Source organism: Rhincodon typus, chromosome 12 (genome assembly GCF_021869965.1).
Source record: "Rhincodon typus isolate 14 chromosome 12, sRhiTyp1.1, whole genome shotgun sequence".
Lineage (NCBI taxonomy): Eukaryota > Metazoa > Chordata > Chondrichthyes > Orectolobiformes > Rhincodontidae > Rhincodon > Rhincodon typus.
In genome coordinates this window covers 23,343,395-23,363,912 of record NC_063343.1, presented here as the reverse complement: position 1 = coordinate 23,363,912, position 20,518 = coordinate 23,343,395, and the positions used below count along the sequence as shown (strand labels likewise).

General features: G+C 37.2%; 1 protein-coding gene across 4 annotated transcripts in view; it reads right to left on the bottom strand.

The window, feature by feature from the left end:
- Positions 1–1,252: 1,252 nt before the first annotated feature.
- LOC109921299 (sideroflexin-1) overlaps positions 1,253–20,518 on the bottom strand; it is a 54,979-nt gene continuing 35,713 nt past the window's right edge. For 2 of the 4 annotated variants that reach the window (XM_048603885.1, XM_048603886.1), the window contains exons 4-11: positions 17,093–17,191; positions 16,723–16,798; positions 15,678–15,763; positions 15,008–15,135; positions 13,351–13,400; positions 11,857–11,906; positions 6,625–6,672; positions 1,253–2,236 (exon numbers count right to left, since the gene is read on the bottom strand). In XM_048603885.1, coding sequence (XP_048459842.1) covers positions 2,140–2,236; positions 6,625–6,672; positions 11,857–11,906; positions 13,351–13,400; positions 15,008–15,135; positions 15,678–15,763; positions 16,723–16,798; positions 17,093–17,191 — 634 coding nt within the window. In that variant the 3' untranslated portion in view covers positions 1,253–2,139. Of the gene's footprint in view, positions 2,237–6,624; positions 6,673–11,856; positions 11,907–13,350; positions 13,401–14,991; positions 15,136–15,677; positions 15,764–16,722; positions 16,799–17,092; positions 17,192–20,518 lie in introns of those variants that run through there. The other 2 variants (XM_048603888.1, XR_007263403.1) reach the window with 2 other exon arrangements.

Genomic DNA, 20,518 nt, shown 5'->3' with positions numbered 1-20,518 from the left:
CAGTAAATCTTCTGGTCAATGATAACCTGCTAGCCCCCACCCACCCATTGATTCGGGGCATTTGGCTAATATGTTGCCATTGATTTTCAACGTTCTTAGGAACAGACAATTTAAAATAGGGGTTCAAATTCTAAATGGGGTGCAGGAGCAGAGGAACTTGGGGGTATACGTGCAAAGATCATTGTAAGTGGAAGGACAGATGGCAAGAGCAGTAAATAAAACAGTGTTCTCAGCTTTCTTGAAAGGGCAGAGTGTAGAGGTCAATGTGTGTCAGGGCAGGTATGATGGATTGAATGCAAATTGGTATGGGATAGCATAGGGTATTCGATAAACTAAAAGTGATGGAGGATGGATGATTGGAGGTAAGCCAAGACAGCAATTGAGTAATTGACACTAGAGGTGACAAAAACACAGTTGAGGGTTTCAGTGGCAAATGAGCTGGAAGTAATTTCAGAAATTTTATTATGGCATTTTTCTAAATTGTCTTTGGACTCAGAGTGCAGGAAGATGGGATTTCCATGCCATTTGTAATGTAGGAATTCCTATATTATCTTACTGCTCAGGCAGCCTTAGATAATATAGCAGCTCTTGACTATGGTAAAGAGAAGTTCTGTTGGAGGTTCCTAGTGTTTTATCAACTTTACCAGACATCTTTGGCACACTTTGGCCTCAGCAAATTTAAGATGTAATCAACTAAGAAGTTAAATATTCCTAACATGAGAGTATTTACTACCATGATGGATTGGTTAAACATCTTCAATAGAAGAGAAAACTAGAGCGAAAATGGGAAGGTTATTGGCTGTTACCTGTCTTACACATCCATTCATGATGAATTTTAACTGTTTGCCTTCTCACCAATGAAGATATTATTTGCTATACATTTTCAAGGATTTTCATTAGAGATTAGCACAGATTTTACAAAAGAAAGGATATCACATTCAGTGATTACAATGGAGCATGTTTGGACTACTTAAATTGTGTTGCTTTCTAGTATTCAAGCAAATCGATGTCTGCTGCAACATAGATGGGAAATATAACAGTGTGAATTGTTTACTTAACAGGATTGAATCAACTTCTAAGCAAAAAGACTGCAATTGCCTATGTCAAAAGCTAATTTAGCTTTGTGGAAAATGATGTACACTGTTTTATATGTATCTTCAATTCAACACTTCCTTCTTTGTGGAAGATGGAAGCTCTATTATTGGAATAAGGTTATATTCAGGCAATTACTAGAATATCCAAAATACAAAAAAACTTTGAAATTTAACTTTATTTAGATGGTACTTTCCAGTTTCATCAAAATAATACACTTCCACTGATTGAAACACTTGCAAGACAATATAACAATAGTTTCCTATTAAAACTGAATTCCTATATTCACAATAATTTTAAAAGTCCTAACGGCTTTAGATAGGTAGGAATGTAAATTATTAAGAACGTCCTTACAGAGCAACATTGAAGTTTTATTGCACAATTGTCAGAGATATTGAATTTTAAAACCATAATGTCTGATCAGTTGTCAATACTGTATTATTTCAAGTATTTCATAGCTCACATCCTAGATATGCTATGCTTTATTCTCAATCTGGAGGCTAAACATTATTCAATTCCACAAGATATACAATTTACCTAACAGAATTACCTTCTGATGTTTTCACTCAATACTTCAACATATAATTTGAACTGAAACATTTAAGCTAACTCTAGTATAAATATGTTTATATGATACTAAACACAGTCACAAGATTTATTTTCTGTTCTGTTCCATTCTAATTAGCAAATAACTAAACACAGTACAAAAAAACATTAAGATGGAATGTAGTAAACACATACTTGAATTATAATAACCGTTTGTGCTGCGTCAGTTAACTGACAAAATTCACATTAGAATGGTACAAGTTATTTTAGAAACAGACTACTCAGATGCAGAGTGTGTAAACTGTTGCCTTTTTTATGCTACAACTGAAACGAATATCAATTAGAATTAGTTTAAATTAATTTTTTAAATCATTAAATATGCTTTTTGGAAAACTATGCAAAATTACAAATGAGTTAAGACAAAGTAAACCAGTTCTTTAATTTTGGCACACTGAACACACTACAAATTGCTTGGTGTTTATCTTCAGTTGTTTTGTGCTTTCACAATCCTTTGTTGAAGTAAACATATTCTACACCAGGACTGGCCTCTCGAACTGTGGCCTGAATGTCATGCTCGAGACTGCTCACAGACATAGAACTGTAAAAAAAAAATCAAAAATGACATCTCAGGACAGTTCAAATATACAGTTATCAGTCACAAGTTAGCCAAATGTAGATGGAAGTAGAGACATACGTAATAACTCAGGAAGCTCAACTGGAAAAGAACATCATTTATTTTTGAACACCAACATACAGCCACTATTTGTGGCCTTTGACAGACCATCCCTGGATCTGCTGTTTTCTTTCTTCACCTGGAAGTGTTATCACACATATCCAAATCCCATTCCTATCACCAAATCATAGTGACTTTTTTTTTCCTTTTTAACTATTAACTGCCACCATTAATTCACCCATACAACCAATTAGAAATTTACACACAAAGCCTATTACAGGCAATGCAAACCATCAAAGGTGAGGTGGGGGGTGGGGTGGTGCTGTGCTTTAGGGAGAGCTGGACTGGGTCTGCTTTTTTATTTAACCTAATTTTCTAAATCAATCAATCAATCTGTTCAGAGATGTTATTACACAACTCTGGACCTTGCAGGCATCATCACATCCTTTCCCCTCAGAGTGCGAGGGTTCCTCCTCACTCCCGTGATGATGGGGCCTCTTGCATTCCATTCCTTGTGTTTTCTGGATCTGGTCAAGGTTGTACAGGTGAACATCTCTTCCATGGAGACAGCTGAAGAGCCGTTCTGAGGGGCTCACCCTCAGTAGCGTGTCCGTGGAGGGTTCCCACTGGAGGTGGTTGACGTATTTTCCTTTTTTTTTGTGACGTTCTCCTTGAATTGATCATTTATGATACCGGTCCCATTTTTTTTCCCCCCAAAAGTGGATAACTCCTGGCATCCCTGGAGAGCCATCACCAAAGTTCTTTACGTGAACTGCATTTTCTCATAGTAAGTTATAAGACCTGGGAAATCTTCAACTCTGCTGTGTTCCTTAAAGTTGCAGTCCCTTTTTATGGCTTTCACCTTCTCTTTGACAGGGTATATTCCATCCTTGTCAACTCTGTACCCTAGACACGTTACCTTGTTTACCTGGAATACACATTTTTCCCTTTTTAACTGAATGCTAGCTTCAGAAAAACACGCAAGACCTCCTCAAAATGCTCTAGATGTTTCTTTGCAGTAGCTCCCGAGATTAAAAATGTCATCCTGATAGACTGCCACTCTGGGAACCAGTTGGAGGATGTTCTCTATTTCCCTTCAAAAGATGACACAAGCTGAAGATACTCCGAAGAGCGTGTGTACTCAGAATACTTTGAGTATTCATAATAGCATACTCACTGGATGACCCCTCAAGCTCCAGGTGGAGGTAGGCGTGGCTTATTCAATTTAGAAAATATGTGCGTCACCCAGTCAGCTTTTCATACAAGTTTTCCATGCATGGTATACGGCATCGTTCTAAGCTTACTCTCAATTCTTAGAGACAGACCAAGTTGTCAAGTTTTATAACCGAGACTACTGGACAGCAGAATCAGCTGTGTGTATGATGCTGAATTCCTTCAAATGTTTCAATTCGGCCTCTACTTTGGTACGCAAGGCATAAGGGATCTGTGCTTTGAAGTATTTAGGCTGGGCCTTTGGGTCTAAATAGATCTTGGCCCCAGTGCATTTCATCTTCCCAAGGCCCTCTTACAGATCAGGATACTTCTCTAGGACTTCATCTAGATCACTGGTACCCATTTTGAAGATCTGTTGATAATCAGGTAGATTTTCTGTAGCCAGTACCTTTCTAAAAGGTTGGGATCTGGCACTTGCACTACCATTCAGGGGAGTCAGAATGTCTGTTGCCCATGCGTAAGTGGAGTTACAGTGGTCCCAATAATACATAACAGTTCCCCAGTGGCTATGGCCAGATCAAGCATTGGTGTCTTGAAGGTTTAAAGACAAATGACCCATTGGAGTTTCCTAAAGGTTTGCTCCCCAACAATAGATATGGCAGTACCTGTGTCTATCTCCACGTCTAAGGGATGGCCATTTATCTGGAGTTTTATCTTAATTGTGGCCATTTTGGGAACAGGGATGCAATTTAGCTGTATCAATTCCTCATCCTCTGGCTGACTTATATGCAAAGCCTTGTCTTGAGGAGGCCACACTATACAGCCTGGGTGGTACACATTTCATCTGTTTCAGTAACCATGTCTGGGGCGAACACTATAACCTCTAGTGTGGCATGGATGTTGTTGGTCCTCACTGTATTGTGCAGAAAGTTTCTGTCCAGTTCTGGAACTTTGTTGCCAAGGAAGGGTGATTGGGGGTCAGAGGCCATAAACAGTAGTGCAAGTAGTATCCATTGGGGACTTAGCTCTGCAGTATCAGAGTTCCGTAAGGTAGAGGACAATATGATTCATGGACCCCTCAAGCTCCCGAGGCCCCTTCCCTGCATGTTCACAGGAAAAGGCCGGATCTACGACTTTCTTGAGGATCTGGTTTGGTCACTGGCTTCCTTGGGGTTGCAATATTATTAAATTCACAAACTAAGCAATCCCTTAACATTTGCTAAAGTGCTGACCAATAGTGTTTCACCAGTTTCTTCAGCCTCATCAAGAATTTACTAACTGGTTCCCCAGGAAGTCTATTTGCCATGTTAAACCTGTAATGCTGCGATTTTACAGATGATTTGGGGTCATAGTGGTCTGTGACCATAAATATCAGTTCGGCAAAAGATATTGACCCCAGAACTGCCAGGTAGGTTAAAGAACAATGAACAAGGAACAGTACAGCACAGAAATAGGCCCTTTGGCCCACCAAACCTGCGCTGACACATGACACCTTTCTAAACTAAAAACCTTTCACTTCTTTGCAGTCCATATCCCTCTATTCCCTGCCTATTCATAGATCTATCAAGATGCCTCTAAAAGGTTGCTATTGTATCTGCTTTGACTACCTCTTCTGGCAGCACATTCCAGGCACTTACCACTAAAAAAAAACTTGCCTCTTACATCTCCTTTAAACGTAAACCTATGTCCACGAGCATTTCGGTAGAAGAAACACAGATGGACAATGCAAGCTCAAATGGTACAACTTTAAAGGAGCGGAGGGACCTCAGGGGTTCAATTGCATCATTCTCTGAAGGTGGTCAGGCAAGTTGAAACAATTGGTAAGGTGGCTTATAATATCTTTAAGTTTATAAATAGTGGCATAGAATACAAAGCAACGAAGTGTATCTTATACCTCTACGCATCATTGGTCAGACTCCATTTGGCATATTGAATTCAGTTCTGGGTACCTTATATAAGGAAGGATGGGAAAAGACTCCAACTATCCATACCTCTCAATTTTGTAAACTTCTACCAGGTCACCTCTCAGCACCTGACATTCAAGTGAAAACAAACCAAGTTTATCTAATCTCTCCTCCTAGCAATGCAAATAGGTAAGGTGATCGAGAAGGCATATAGCATGCTTGCCTTCATCGGCAGGGGTATAGAGTATAAAAATTGGAAGTCATGTTGCAGCTATATAGAACTTTAAGTAGGCCACATTTGCAATATTGTTTACAGTTCTGGTTGCCATATTACCAGAAGGATGTGGAGGCTTTAGAGAGGATACAAAAGTGGTTTTACCAGGATGTTGCATGGTTTCAAGGGTATTAGCTCTGAGAAGGGATTAGACAAATGGTTTGTTTTCACTCAATGTCAAAGGCTGAGAGGGTGACCTAACAGAAACTTATAAAATTATGACAGGCATGGATAGACTGGATAATCAGCGTCTTCTCCCCCAGGTTTAAAGTAAAAGGGGAAAAGATAAAAGGAGATGTGAGAGGCAGGTTTATTTTTTTACATAGAGGGTAGTAAGTGCAGAAATGTCCCTGGCAGAGGGTGTCTGAGAGGCACCTTGACAGATATGAATAGCAGGGAATACAGGAATACGGACAGTGTAGAGGCAAAGGTTTTTCGTTCAGAAAAGCGCCTTGTGTCGCTGCAGATTTGGTGGGCTGAAGGGCCTGTTCCAGTGTTCAGTTCTTTGTTCTTTGTTTGTCACCACTGGAACTTCTGATGACATCCACTGGAACGCAGCAAAAAAAAAAACTAAGGTATTTCTAAGGTGTAGATTCTGTGATAAGACAACATACTCTAAATTTCATGACCTGATGTTTGAGTTTTCTGATGGTCACATATTTAATTTTACAGATCACCAGGTCAGTCAGTAGAGTATGACTTTTCATAAAGTAGACAAGCATGGCATTTATGCCATAGGAAAGAAGAGCTGTTATCTTACAAAATAGGCCATCTTTTATTTAAGTGAATAGCTTCCAATTCAATAGGAAACAGAGATACAAGCCTCGCACCATGAGTTATGGGTGTTGGAACTGGACTTAAAACTACCAGATAACATGGATTGCTTTTTTTTTTTACATTTTTAATGAGTAGGAATAATATCAAATATCAAAAGACAAATCATGCTTGAATTGATTTCTTACCTTTTCTGTGGAAACAGAGCACAGCAAAGTGGTGTAGCAAATACCAAGCTGTAAAGAGAAGGATTACCAACAATAAAAATGTACAAAATGCAATATACTTCCTTTAAAATGCATTTGAAATAGCTCAATATTTGTCAAACCATGTGGCATAAAAGTTCCATTTGGATTTTTTGACAATATTTGACCCAAACATTTAAAATATATCTTTGAACAAATATTGTTTGATTTATTCAAAAACATTGAAAATAACAGTCTAAATTTTTAATATTATCCTCATAATTGCTTCATGCATACTTAACATGAGACACTTTCTGCAATGTTACGAGAGGCCAGTTTAACTGTGGTGCAAGACAGCAGAGCCAATTGCTATGCAATGTCATTGAGGATTTGCCAACAGTGGAATGGGACAAAAGCCTTTGGAATAGGGAAAGGTGTAATGAACAGCCACAATAGAGAGTCCATTTAACAGTGTCTACACCTAACAGAAGTCTCTACCAGCTACAATGACACAGGCTTGGTCTCTCAGAAGAGACCAGAAATAACCCCTCAATGAGTCGCCTGAATCATGAGAAAATTTCCATCAGTTCTTTTTGGTTTATGAAGATGTCATAAACCAATTTATCCTCAATCTGACATTAAGGGTCTGGGGACAGTTTGGCGGAAATCATAATACAACCTGTCACTTTAGAATACTTCTTTCAAGAATGATACACCTTGGTGTGTAACAGCATCTATTTATCTTATGATTAATGCTTGCCTTTCTATAGACTATAATTTGACCCATGCAGAAACTTCAAAATAGTTTTGCTTTCCTCTTGTGATTTGGGCTGTTTGAAACTTCTATTCTAGACAGAAGCCCGGAAAGAAAATGACAGTGACAATGGTGACCTAAAAATGCACAATAAATATCTTTCTGTAGGATTCCCAAAAACATTGAAGGGCAAAGTTGCTACATATCACAACAATTGAGAGAAAGATGGATGATGGAGGAAAGACAGGAGGAAAAAATTGAGTACAAGTGAGTTGGCCACATAGGGTAAGGAACAAAATAAGTGAAAAACATGCATACTGAAAAAGTAAACACACATAAAGAGAGAGAAAACGTGAGGAAATATTGAAAGTTGCAAGAAGAGAGCCAAGGAATCTTTATTTTTTGTTTGTGAGTAACATCTTAAGATCATGGGAGATTAGTTGATTGTTGAAGATTAACTATTCAGTTGAGTTACAGAACCAAAGCAGAACATATTTTTAATAAAGTATATTCAACATTCAAACAATTGGCAACATTGTAAAAATCTCAAAATGGAACATTTCCAAAGCAGCAATTTGTTTTGTACTGTGTGGTGAAATTGATAATTAATAATTAAACTTTTTATTCTACACCCATTTCATCAAGCAAAACTGATATGTATTTATGAATACAGTTATACGATTATATGCTGAGGGAGTTCTTTTCAGCTACAAATTGGAGTCATGCAGACTTTCTCACATGTTGGACCCGTTAGGTAAAGAAAGGAGGAATAATAACACATTTTTAAGAGCTACCTATTTTTTCATCAAAAAAAAACTTTGTTCCAAGCTACTGATTTTCTCAAAACTGGATAAAATTTTAAAATAAAAAGGAAACCCCTTTTTTTTTTAATGCACTTCTGATAGAACTTTGCAGGTTGTTACAATTAGTTTATCTGTTCAAATCAAGAGCAGAAACAGGTGTTGGAGCATTCCAGAAGGATCTTTTCCATGACATCCTGATTCACTCCTCAATCACCCTCAAAAGCTCCACCCTTTCCATGCAAAGCTAGGAGATACATTACTGAAGATAATGAGATACATTTTCTGAAGAAGGGTCTAGTCCCAAAACGTCAGTCTTCCTGCTCTTCTGATGCTGCTTGGCCTGCTGTGTTCATCCAGCTCTACACCTTGTTATCTCAGATACATCACCTTCCCATTTTAGCACCTTCTTCTCAACATCCAAAGGATCAAACATTCCTTGAAGCTGAAAGTGATTTATTGGTAACACTTCCATTTTAGTGTAATGTATTTGCTGCCAACTATGCGGTCTCCCCAATGACTCCACAGACTAAGGAACTGTTTCTAGGAATGTCTCCGTTCAGTATGTGAGACCTTGGGGCAGGGGCAGAGGTAAAAATGGAAGTGGATTAACATAATCAAATGACATGCAACCAGAAGCTGTTTCTTTACTTACTCCATTACTATCCATTTTTTGCATTGCAACATCATGCGTTGTAATTTTGACTTACAGATTTTTTCCCTTTTTCCATCTTGGTATTTGCTTAAAAATAATGTTTATAAATACTTTGTTCTCAAATGTTAACTTGGCTTCTGTCTCCACAGATGCTTGCCTAATCTGAGTATTTTCAGCATTTCTATTTTTATTTTGAATAGTCAACATGATGTTCTCTTCACCTCGTTTTCATTTCCTCCTCACCCAAAAACACAGACAACTCTCCAGTAGAAGTCCAAACAGAGAATATCTAGGTATGAACATTCACTTCAATCAAAGTTTACTGGCTAAGAACGAGAAGACAGAATGCTATAGATCTCCACCTCAACAAGCAACACAAAGCAGTTTATGCTATCTCCATTACTATTCTAGTGAAAAAATAGCTAAGTAAGCATCAAAATTGTGAAGTTCTTGGTTTGTGTGGCACAGTCACATTGTAAGGGGTGTGTAACCTCAATCATTTAGATGCGTGTGTAAGTTTATGTATTTTTTCTTAGTGAATTTACAAATCAGAATTTTATTGACACGAAATCAACTTCTGATCTGTTAGTTCTGTAAAGCTGTTTGCAACATCTGATGAGGACGAGAGAATTAACTCTCCTCTTCCTAAGTGCCTCAGTTGGCTGTAATGAAGAGTTTTAATTCTTTTTAGCAACAAGCTCGTATCACATTTCAGGTAAAAGTCAAAGTCAAAGTCAATTTGCTAGTTCAAAAATGAAGGAGCCAATTACAAGGTTATCTTATTTTGACTGTAGGAAGGAGGAATATTATTGTTTACGACCCTTGGGTGGGGGGCAGTGGAACAGTAAAAGAGAAACATAGAAAATAGGAGCAGGTATAGGCTGTTCAGCCTTTTTGAGCCTGCTTCATCAATAAATATGATCATGGCTGATCTTCCAACTCAGTGCGTTGTTGTCACTTGCTCCCCATGCCTTTGATCCCTTTACCCCCGAGAACAATATCAATTCCTTCTTGAAAACATTCATTGTTTTGGCCACTTTCTGAATGAAGAAACTTCTCATCAGTCCTAAATGGTCTACCCTGTATCATTAAATTGTGACCCAGGTTCTGGACTCTCCAGTCATCGAAAACATCCTTCCTGCATTTATCTTCGAGTTCTGTTAGAAGTTTACAGGTTTCTAGGTGACCCCTGCATTCTTATAAGCTAGAGTGAATGTAGTCCTAACTAATCCAGTTTCTCTGCATACACCAGTCCTGCCATTCTCAGGAATTAGTCAGGCAAAGCTTCGTTGCAATCCTTCCATAGTCAGAACATCCTTTCTCAGATAAGGAAGCCAAAATTTCATATAATACTGCAAGTGTGGTCTCCCCAAGGCCCTTTATAGTTGCAGCAAAATATCTCTTGCTCAAGTACTTGAATCCTCTCACTATGAAGGCCAAAACATAACATCAAACACACACAGACAGCGTTAGAGTCTAGTTCAAAAAAGGATTATCAAGAATACGCAGTTTAAAAAGTCCTTAGAATTGTTGAGGTGTGTGGTTTAATCCAAAATTGGCTAGTTAATTAATTACTGGTGTCCTCCACAGTAGCAAAGTTTGTAGCTATCCTTCGGTTCTCGGTAAATAGAAATTTCTCATTTGCTTTTCGCCAGACATATCAAGTTAAAGAGAGAATTGGGATGGTGGTGGGACTGGAGTGCACAATCTTTCAGTTCTGCTTTTATAAATCCATCATTCTCTTGCTGTTCTGCTCAAAAGCTGATGCCTGAAATACATGAGGGCTGCTGGAGATCAGACACCTGCTCAGCCCCAAGCAAACAAGCCCCTGTTTCTGGCCTTCAACGACTTGGTCAAAATTGCAGAAACCAACATAGGAACATCAGGCAGGTTTGCCAGAGGTTAGTTGAATCAAAGGATGGAGTCCACTAACGACATCAGCACGGTGCCAGCTCCGGCAATGGGTGTGTCTGGTTGACTAAGGTCAGTTTCATGAGTCCTTTGAGGAATCGGGTCTAGCAGAATGGTCTAGATATGCATGGCCCCTCCACATGAAGTATACAGAAGCTGGCATCCTCTAAGTGCAAAGTGAGTGAGCATTATGAAAGCAAGCAAACAGTCATTAGATGCATTTTATCCATATATAAGAGATTCATGTGTTTCTGCATCCAAATGACCTGGCAGAAACATGCAAGCCAGAGGTGTCCTTGAGCTTCACAGTATTGAAGGGCTCAAGCGACATGAGAATTGTATCTGACATTAGGTATGATGTTCTGAGGCTGTTAGTTTTCTGATATTGATATTGCAAAGAAGCATTTGCATGATGGTTGGATTAACCGTTTGGCAAGTTGTGCCTACCAGGTATCTGCTCTGGTTTACATGTTGGCTTTCCAGTTTCTCAGTAGAGGAAGAGAGAACTGGAAGTAGCACATAAAAAGATGCATGGAAATAAGGTAGTAGTTGCTCCATGGCAAGCTGAGAATTTGTTATTTTTTCCTTGTCGTGTTTTCCTTCTCTTCTCACCACGACTCATATCATACCAGGGAGGGGTAAATTCCGCTAATCTGACATTTTGAGATGTGTTTGAAAATAGTTCTACTCAAAATTATCACACTTTTTCAAAATGTTTTGTGTACATTTGTTGTGATCTAGCACATATTACCTGAAAAGGGTGATGGAAGCATATTTGTGAGCGATTTTAGAAGATAATTGGATAAATACTTGAAGGGCAAAAAACTGCTGAGCAACATGGAAAGAAGAGGGCAGTTGGATTAATTGGATAGCTTTACCAAGTCAAATGGCATAATTCTGTGCTGGATCATTCTCAGATTATATCCTACAAACTTATGCTGTTCATGAAAAATGACTTTAATGCCAAACTTTTGTGTAGGGTCTTTTACTTTTTGGATGAGTGATAAATCTATAGAGAATTTCTATTAATTAGAACTGTTAGAACAGGGCTGCTTCCAATTTACAACTACTCTAGCCAATGATGTGACAGTAGAGAGATTTCAAAACATACTCACCAGACTCCTACCAAGCCCACTTGAATTGGTGCACTCATCCATGGGAATCGCTATAGTAATGCAAAAATTGTTAACTTAAATTTCATTAATTTTGAGACACTGTAGCAATTCTGATATTTCTATCACTAGCCCCACCTATACGTTAAGAAAATAGATAAAACTGTTGTCAATGCAAAATTTGTGTCAAACAAATTGAATCTTGATGAGTTTTGTAAAATTTGATAAGAGCTGGTCAGTTAAATATACTTTCAAGCATACTCAATGCAGTCAACCTAAGCAGCTTGTTTCTGAAAATGTCACCTTTTCCTTGCTAATATTTTCTACTCCCGATGATAGTGACCCTTCTGAAATAGTGTTCCCTATGTTATGGCATGGATGTGTGATCGGATCCTTACCCCAGGGTCAAATATGGTGCCATGTGAAAACTGTCTGGATCACGCAAAGAGAGTTTCCAGTGTGAGGAACAGAACTGCTGGTTAGGGAATGGAGTTCATTGACGGCATTACACACAGCATTGGGATGATCAATGTCCTGGGTTTTTTTATGAAAAAAGGTGGAGACGGAGGTGACGAATGGATTACTTGGGTTTCTTCGTAAAGCTCCCACAGAATCAGGATTTTTAGTTTTAGCTTTCAGCAGTTGCTGGGGTCTTGAAGCTGGATGAGGAAGTTCTTATTCCCCTCTGTTACAGATAACAGCTGGGGTACTCTTCCTACTGCTAGAATTGCATGTGAGACAATCTCATTTACTGAATTTGTCTTTGCCAAGGATGTGTTTCTGGAATGTTACTATATCAGAATAGTTAAATAGTAGTGGTTAATATATATAATTATTTTGTTAAACATTTGATAGTTATAGTTAAACCAATTCTTTTATTTTGTCTGTATTTTAACTGTAGCGTTAAAATAAAGAGTGTATTTTGCTTAAAGTCGATAGTTTGACTGATCAAATTGCATCTGGAACGTAATGCCTTACACTCACCTTTAAAATAAAAAACATTCTGCTCTAGGATATCTTTTTAGTATATTTTGAGGGGGATTTAGTCTGATCTGTAACACTGTACTTAAACCTACTAGTATCATGCTGCTCCCATAAATATATTTTTACGCTGTTGTTCCTGTCAGAGTTGAGTAGCAGGTTTTCATCAGGCCCATTAATTTCTCAGTGTGTTGATTATAACTACATGGCTTTTGAATCAGTTAACGTATGACCTTCTGTATCTCAATAATTTATTTGCCCCCAGAATTGTTTTAATTTGCTTGTCTATAGCATTTTGAATAAATTGTGAAGTATTCATGCACAGCTTTTGTTTTTCTTTAGTTTGTAACAACATTAGATACATTTCAAGAATAAAACATTAATTGTATTGAATTGATTGCTTCCTGTACATTTAAAAAAATGAAACTAAGTGCATATTTTTGGATATTAGCACCATGAGATTGGTTCCATGAAAAGAAATATTAAAAATTCAAAAGATAAGTATCAAAGATTTACCTTTAAGAAGGCTTTCCTTTCCAAGGTATTCATTATAAATGGAGGGATAGCTAAAAATAAACTTTATTTAATAAGTTGACAATATAATCAAATAAAACATAGAACAAAAATGTATTAGGCATATTTAGTAACATAGCAGTTTTAGTGTTTTGGATTCTAGTCCAACGCAATGACTATCTAAATATTTAGAAATGTTATTTACACAGATGATCTTGAATTCCATTAAAAAAAGTACTTGAATTTTCTAGCATTCTGTGAACTATTCAGTAAAATGATAAAATTTCTAACAAATTATCAAGGTGAAATTTCTGGTTTTCCAAATTTTACTTGTCAGTAAAAGAGATTGCCAATATTAATTCCTGAAACTTACAGGACATCTAAGAGCCATAAGATCTCAAGACTGTACTTGAATTGAAATTTGACTGATCTAGTACTTCAAGATTGTGAAATGGTTTTATATTTTTCCCCAATGGGCAACTGTAAGTTACAAGTTGTACTGAAATCATTTGCTTCCCCACTGTTCACATCAACTTTCCCCAATAGGTTTTGTGATCTTGAATAAGTAAGATAATAGAAGAGATCACTGGACTCAAAACGATAACTCTGCTTTCTCTCCACAGATACGGTCAGACCTGCTGAATTTCTTCGGCAGTTTCTGTTTTTGTTTCCGATTTCCAGTATTCACAATACTTTGGTTTGTTTTTTGAATTTGTAACGAACCAGATTCTTAATTGAATTGAAATCTATATCTATTTTATTTTGCTCTAAGCTGTATAACTAGTCTCCCTGGTCTTTTGCACACAGCCAGTGGTAAATGTGCTATAATCTGGAATATAATCTTGTAAGTACATTTTAAATGCAGCAATGCTACACCTGGCAGGTATTAGGAAGAATATTCCCATTTTCATTTTTATTTGGTAGTTCTCAAAAGCACAAATCTACATTTCTGTACACAATTCCAACATCTTCCTCCACTTTAGAATTCTAATTCCAGACAGTCTTCCTTTAGGCTGTAGAGCTATGAATGTCTCAGTGGTGCTTGCTAAAACTAATCTGTAATTTTTGGAAGTCTATGTTTTTACAGACAATGATGGACACCAAATATATAGTTTTGGTACCCCATTCAAGGTAATATCTTTCTACATCAAGCTCTCTCTCAAATCAGGCCAAGAAATGTTTGCATCCACTCTTAGAAACTAATGCAGTTTGAATGACCGGCAAAGATGGGCCTCCCGAGTTCCATTATGACAGCCACTTGCAAATCTTAACTCTGCCAATGAATGCTAAATGTAGCACATTGTATCTGAACTTTGTATTCAATAAAACACACAAGTGTCAAAAATAATTGGTTAAAAAATATCTGCTTTAATCAAACAAATTGAATTAGTTTGTAAACTATAACTGGAATGCAAATATATCAATGATTTATTATCATGACAAATACCTTCAGTAAATTTGGAATAGATATGTTTCCAACAACAAAAGGTAACACTATAAGAAAACTATACATCGGAAACCTATTAACAACGAAACCAAATTTGGCGCCCACCTGGCAACACTGTATTGTATAAATAATGGAAACGAGGCAGAAGTTTGCTTAACTAGAGTAACTCAGGAAGTCAGACTGTTAAAAGTATTCACATTTAGAACTACAAACCCATGCCAGGAGCAGCCATGAGAATCCTGGATATGACCACTTGTATAATGGCCTGTTGAGCAGCTTTTGTTGATTCTCCTAACCGGTTGCCATTCTCATCTATTACTGGTATTCCATGTTTCAACTCTCTGCAGAGCAAAAGCAAACCACAGTGATTTCTGGAATGGTTAAACCTAATGTTGCAAACTCCAAAATGACTCGTTTCCCGGCTGAAAGGTTCATTTATTGGGACGAATTTTAGATGACAACATTTCCTATGCTCCATATAAACTAGCACTTCTCTGCTTATTTATTGGAAATTAACAGCTCCATTCTGTAAATTTAAACTGCATAACTTTTGAAAAAGATTTATTTTCTGAAAATGGGCTGAAAACACCATGTCCTCTTTTCAGAGGACATGTTACCTACAGAAAGCAGAGGTAAATAGTACTGCTTTCAATATTCCGCTATTCTATAATAATTCTGTTCTATAATGAGTCTTGCAGAGATAGTTCAGAGTGACTGGCACTTGATCTTACAGAAATAACTACATTCTGCTTGAAATCTCCCAGTGCAGAAATGTTGGAATTGGATAGCCTACTCTATAGTGCATCATGCCATGCCACCTCTAGAATTATTTCATTCTAGAATCTACATTTTACTGGAATTGAGACAGTAAAGGAAAACTTACCTCTGCCTCATTAAAGGGATATTTATACAATTGGCAGCAGCTACGGCAGCAAATGGAACAAAACGTCCTATTAGAGGTGTCACACGCTGAAAAGAAGAAATAGATCATTAATTACTTCCTTTACAAGAATAGCTAAATGAGTCAGTCCAAACCTTCATTATTACATACATATAAATGTCTAAACAGTACTAATTTTTCCCGAATGTTATCCCTTAACCACATACTACTAACATGTTGTTAGTAATGGAGCTCATTATGTTGTCTCTTATCAAATGGAGAAGACAAAGTAATAAATAATTCAAAACCTAAATCCTTAGAAATGCAGATGGAATATGCCTTGTCTTATTCTCAGAGTTCCGAACAAGACGGACTGATTTAATTTCTTTCATTCAATCTTGATTTTCCTTTTAAGTAAATATTGCATGGGTGCAAATTCTAATTGTCCTTCAGAATTTTCTAGGTTATCTCAAATTGTAAATCCACACTAGATTTGTGTCATGCATCATAAATTGCAATAAATCCAGATTAGAAAATATACTTAAATTAAAGAAAGACAAAGTTAAAAGGAAAATTTTAATATTTAAAGTAACTGAAGAGTATTCATTTCAGAACAAAACACCATATTTTTGTGCTTAATGTGGAAGTGTGTTGTGGTGTGAAATACAGAACGCAGAAATCTTTATGCTCAATCCCAGATAGTCTCTTCAAAAAATAAGATGGGGGTCCAATCATCAGTTTCAGTATTTCTGCACTAGGGAGGAGTAAAGTTGTCCAGGATTCTGTTCTTGACTTTTGTACAGCCCTTCACTAAAGTGCACACAAACTAACAAGTTTAAGATCAAATTAGCTCTGAACCACCTGATAATATGCTTTCCGAGTCTTGAACCAGTGGATTTTTTGTGATTTCACTTCCTTTGCTCCTTGGATACTGAACTACTTTTTGCACAGTACTCTGTTCATCAATGGTACCTTCTTTAAATCAGCAATACACCGTTGCATTGTTCATCCATGGACAAAACATACATGTTTCAAAAATTAATGATACCTTGGTTAGAGAATTAAGGCCGAGAGCTGTTGCTACTGCACCTGTTGTGGCAGAGATGTAAGCTGTACCGAGCTGACTGCAATTTAAAAAGAAAATGAAATATGAAATCATAATAGTAATGATTTACTGGAGACTTCCGGAACTAAATTTAAATAGTGTCAACTGTGAAGTGAGCACTGAAGTTATAGTAATGGTGGTAAATATACACTCAATTTCTACTGGAGAAGTTAATGCATGTAAAATAAACATATGGAAGTTTTGTTCTGTTTACATTCATTTACTTTGAAAAACAAAAATCAGTATATGAAATATAATTCAAAATGAATTTATGACAATGCCTTACATCAATCTTATCAGAAACACAACCTACCCTACGGTTATTGGAGCATCTCCACTTCTGTTAGTATAGTTCACAATAGCATTGAAGGACTGATTAATCCACTGCCAGAAAACCACAGCTGGAGTAGTTCTAAAATCAAATCAGTTGGACACATTACATTTGCTGTACAGAGTCATGAAAACAACACTTCGAACAATTTGTCTATTAATTTACCAATGTCCACATTGGATCACAATTGTCTCTACACTTGTATTTTTATCTTCATTTTATCTGCATTAAGGTAAGCAGAGAAATAATGATGATTTTAAATTAAAAAGAAATCAAAGCGAATTGTCAAGGCTCAGAGTTGGGAATCACTAAGGCTGATGATAGACTATGAACTAGTGATCAAGAAGTTTTCAAGTCAAAAGACTGTAAAAAGATGGAGGATGGCAGAGTAATTGTTTGAGTAAGAAATGAGATGGATTAGGAAACAAGTTTGGATTTCCACATAGTAAAAGATATAGGAATTTGTTAGAGTATAGTATACTGGAATTCTAATCTAGAAAGAAAAGCAGAGTAAATGTAAGAGAAACACTGAGCAATTTGGCACAATGTATATGGTCCACGTGAGAGTCTGTTATTTTGTAACAGCAATTATCCATGCCTTGGTTTGTAGTAATATGGTAGAAGCAAGTTTTCTTGAACATATTCAAAATTAAGAATTGAATATTCTCCAACAAACCACGGAGATATTGATCACATTAACACCACAGGAAGAGGCTATATGATATCATGAAAAAATTTTACTAAGTTATTTTACCTATATAGCCTTGTCCCATTAATACATTTGCACAAAAATATGGGTAATATTGAAATACCCCAAAGGCAAATTGACATTTACTTTTCTTCAAAACTACACAACAACAGCATTTATATAGCCATTTTGATGCAACAAATGCCCCAAGGGACTGCACAGGAATATTTTAATAATATTGAGTCAAATAAGGAGATGTTATAGCTGATGACCAAAGGTGGCAAAGCAAGGAGTACTTTAAATCATGAGATAAAGGTAGAGAGGTGAAGAGGTTTATACAGAGAATTCTTTACATCCTCCAACAACTGTTTATCAAGTAATGAGCAGGATAGATAAAAGGCAACCAGAAGATGTAATGTATTTGCCTGCCACTTCAACACACCCAATGTTCCTATGCCAGGATTTCGGTCTCAGGCCTGCTGCTGTATTGAGGAGAGTCTCAGCGCAAGCTTAAAAGTAGAATACCATTTCATCTTTCGCTTGGGGTTCCTGTAGCCTTTTGGAAGTTTTTCTCACTTTTGCAGTGAAAGTGGAGGATTCCCACCTTCTGGGACTAAAATCGAAGACTGGCGCATTTCATGGCTTAATAAAAGATTCTAATTCTCTTACTGGATTTCAGATTTACTGAATAAATCCTGCTGCCTGTAATTTTAAAGATAAATCCCATTTGATCAACAGCATTCCCTAGATAAGTAATGCTGTCCATGTTCTCCTAATAATGCCTGTTATCCAACAACTCCTCCAAATTAATTACAATTTCTGTGCCCTTAATAAAGTCTTCCTGCCTTTCCACAACTTCAACAGTGAATCTCCTGCTCTTATTATGGCCTCTATAGGCTCTATATTTTCTTCTTCTGCTAGATTATGTTGTCTTAGGCTTCTAAATTGCCATGTTATCTCTAATTCTGGCTTTGCAACATTCCTGGTGCTGTGGCTTTGGTTTAAATTACATCTATGGCCATCATTTTCCTTACTGCAGCATTGCCTCATGGTGTCTGTCCTCTGCGACGGTAATATTAGCTCTGCATTGTAAGTATTTACATGGATGATAGTAAAATGTAGGGTATGCAGGGTAGTTTGATCTTAAGAGTAGGATAGTAGTGGGCTGAAAGGCCTGTACTGTTCTATGTTCTATGTTGCTTACTTCTCACTTTGTCAGCCTGGAAATGTGCTGTTTTTGGTGTCAGAGTCATACAGCACAGAAACAGATTCTTCAGCCCAACTCGTCCGTGCCAACCAGGTTTCCTAAACTGAATTTTAACCTGTTCACCAGGAATTTCAACTCTACTCAGGGAGACCCCATATCTGTTCAATCTGTGGCTGAATTTCTAATTGCGGCTGCTCCAACTGTTGCAACCTATAACTGCCAGGCATGACTAATGTGTCAGCTCCATGTAGCTTCTGGTTCACCCTTGCTTCTGTGCTTCTCATACCATGCTTAAACTGCTTTTAGCATTGACTGTGGATTCTTCTTTATTGAATTTTACCATGAGCTTATCGACTGTAGTTTCTTTATTGTCTGTTTCTTCCACTACTGACGGTCTGCCTGAGTCAGACTAACTTGCAACTGTATTGGAAATTTCTTCTGGGTTCACTAGAATTCGCTCTGTACAGCGAAACTGAATTTCAATCAGCGCTGTTGCCTACTGTATTATACCGGTGTGAATACATTAAATCTTCAGACAATACCAGTGGTACCATGTTGTAGGAGCTGGCTAAATTCTTGTTTACCATAAGGTACATTTGTTACCATCACTCTGCTTTAGGATACATTGCCTGCCTTGTCTAGTACGGCAGAGAAAAACAAAGTAATCTAACAAGAGGAGGTTCTTGTCTTGAACAAGATGAAATTTACAGCATTACAAAAATCAGGTACAGGCTATATTGACACAGTTCAAAAGCTACCAGCAGACCTTGAGATGGTAGGCCTTCGAGATCTGGAGCTGTTCAGCCTTTCCTTACTCAAGTCCTTGTGACATCATCAGATTGGGTGGAGCTTAATGCAGTCTTCAGCAATAATCCTTTCAGAACCATTACCATACACATCATGACTCAAAGTCTGGTTTCTATCTTATGAATAAGACTTGAGATCCTCCTGGTGCAAGTCTTCAGTAATATAGCACATAACAATCTCTCTCATGTCCTCTACAGCTGTGGTTTGTAACATGCAACTCCTGTCAGTGTAACTCCTGCAATAGCTGCTCTTTCCAAGAGTTTGGACAGTATAGCAAAGCCCTGAAACATCTACTGTACCTCCCCTCCTTCCCTCAGTTCCCTCTGACCTGCTCAGTTTTAGGTATTCTGTTTTTAAATTAAACAAACAGATAAATTTCATAATTGATGGAGAAAAGATTCCATGTAAAAATGATACAGCTATATCACAAATTCAGAAACTATTAATTTATAATATACAAAGGCTCAGCAAAATTCAGTAGCTATTATAAAATGTTCTAACAAAGAACACGGACCCGAATTGCTAACTTTGTTCGTCTCTCCACACATGCCACTTGACTATTTCTAGAGAGTTTTTTGTTTGTATTAAAAACATACATTGTTATTGCTACACGGTTTCCTTATTTTGTTCCTGTTTCATACATTGTCAGCTAAATCTCAAACAAGGACTACTGCTGTACTATCCTGACATCTTTAAAGATGACAAA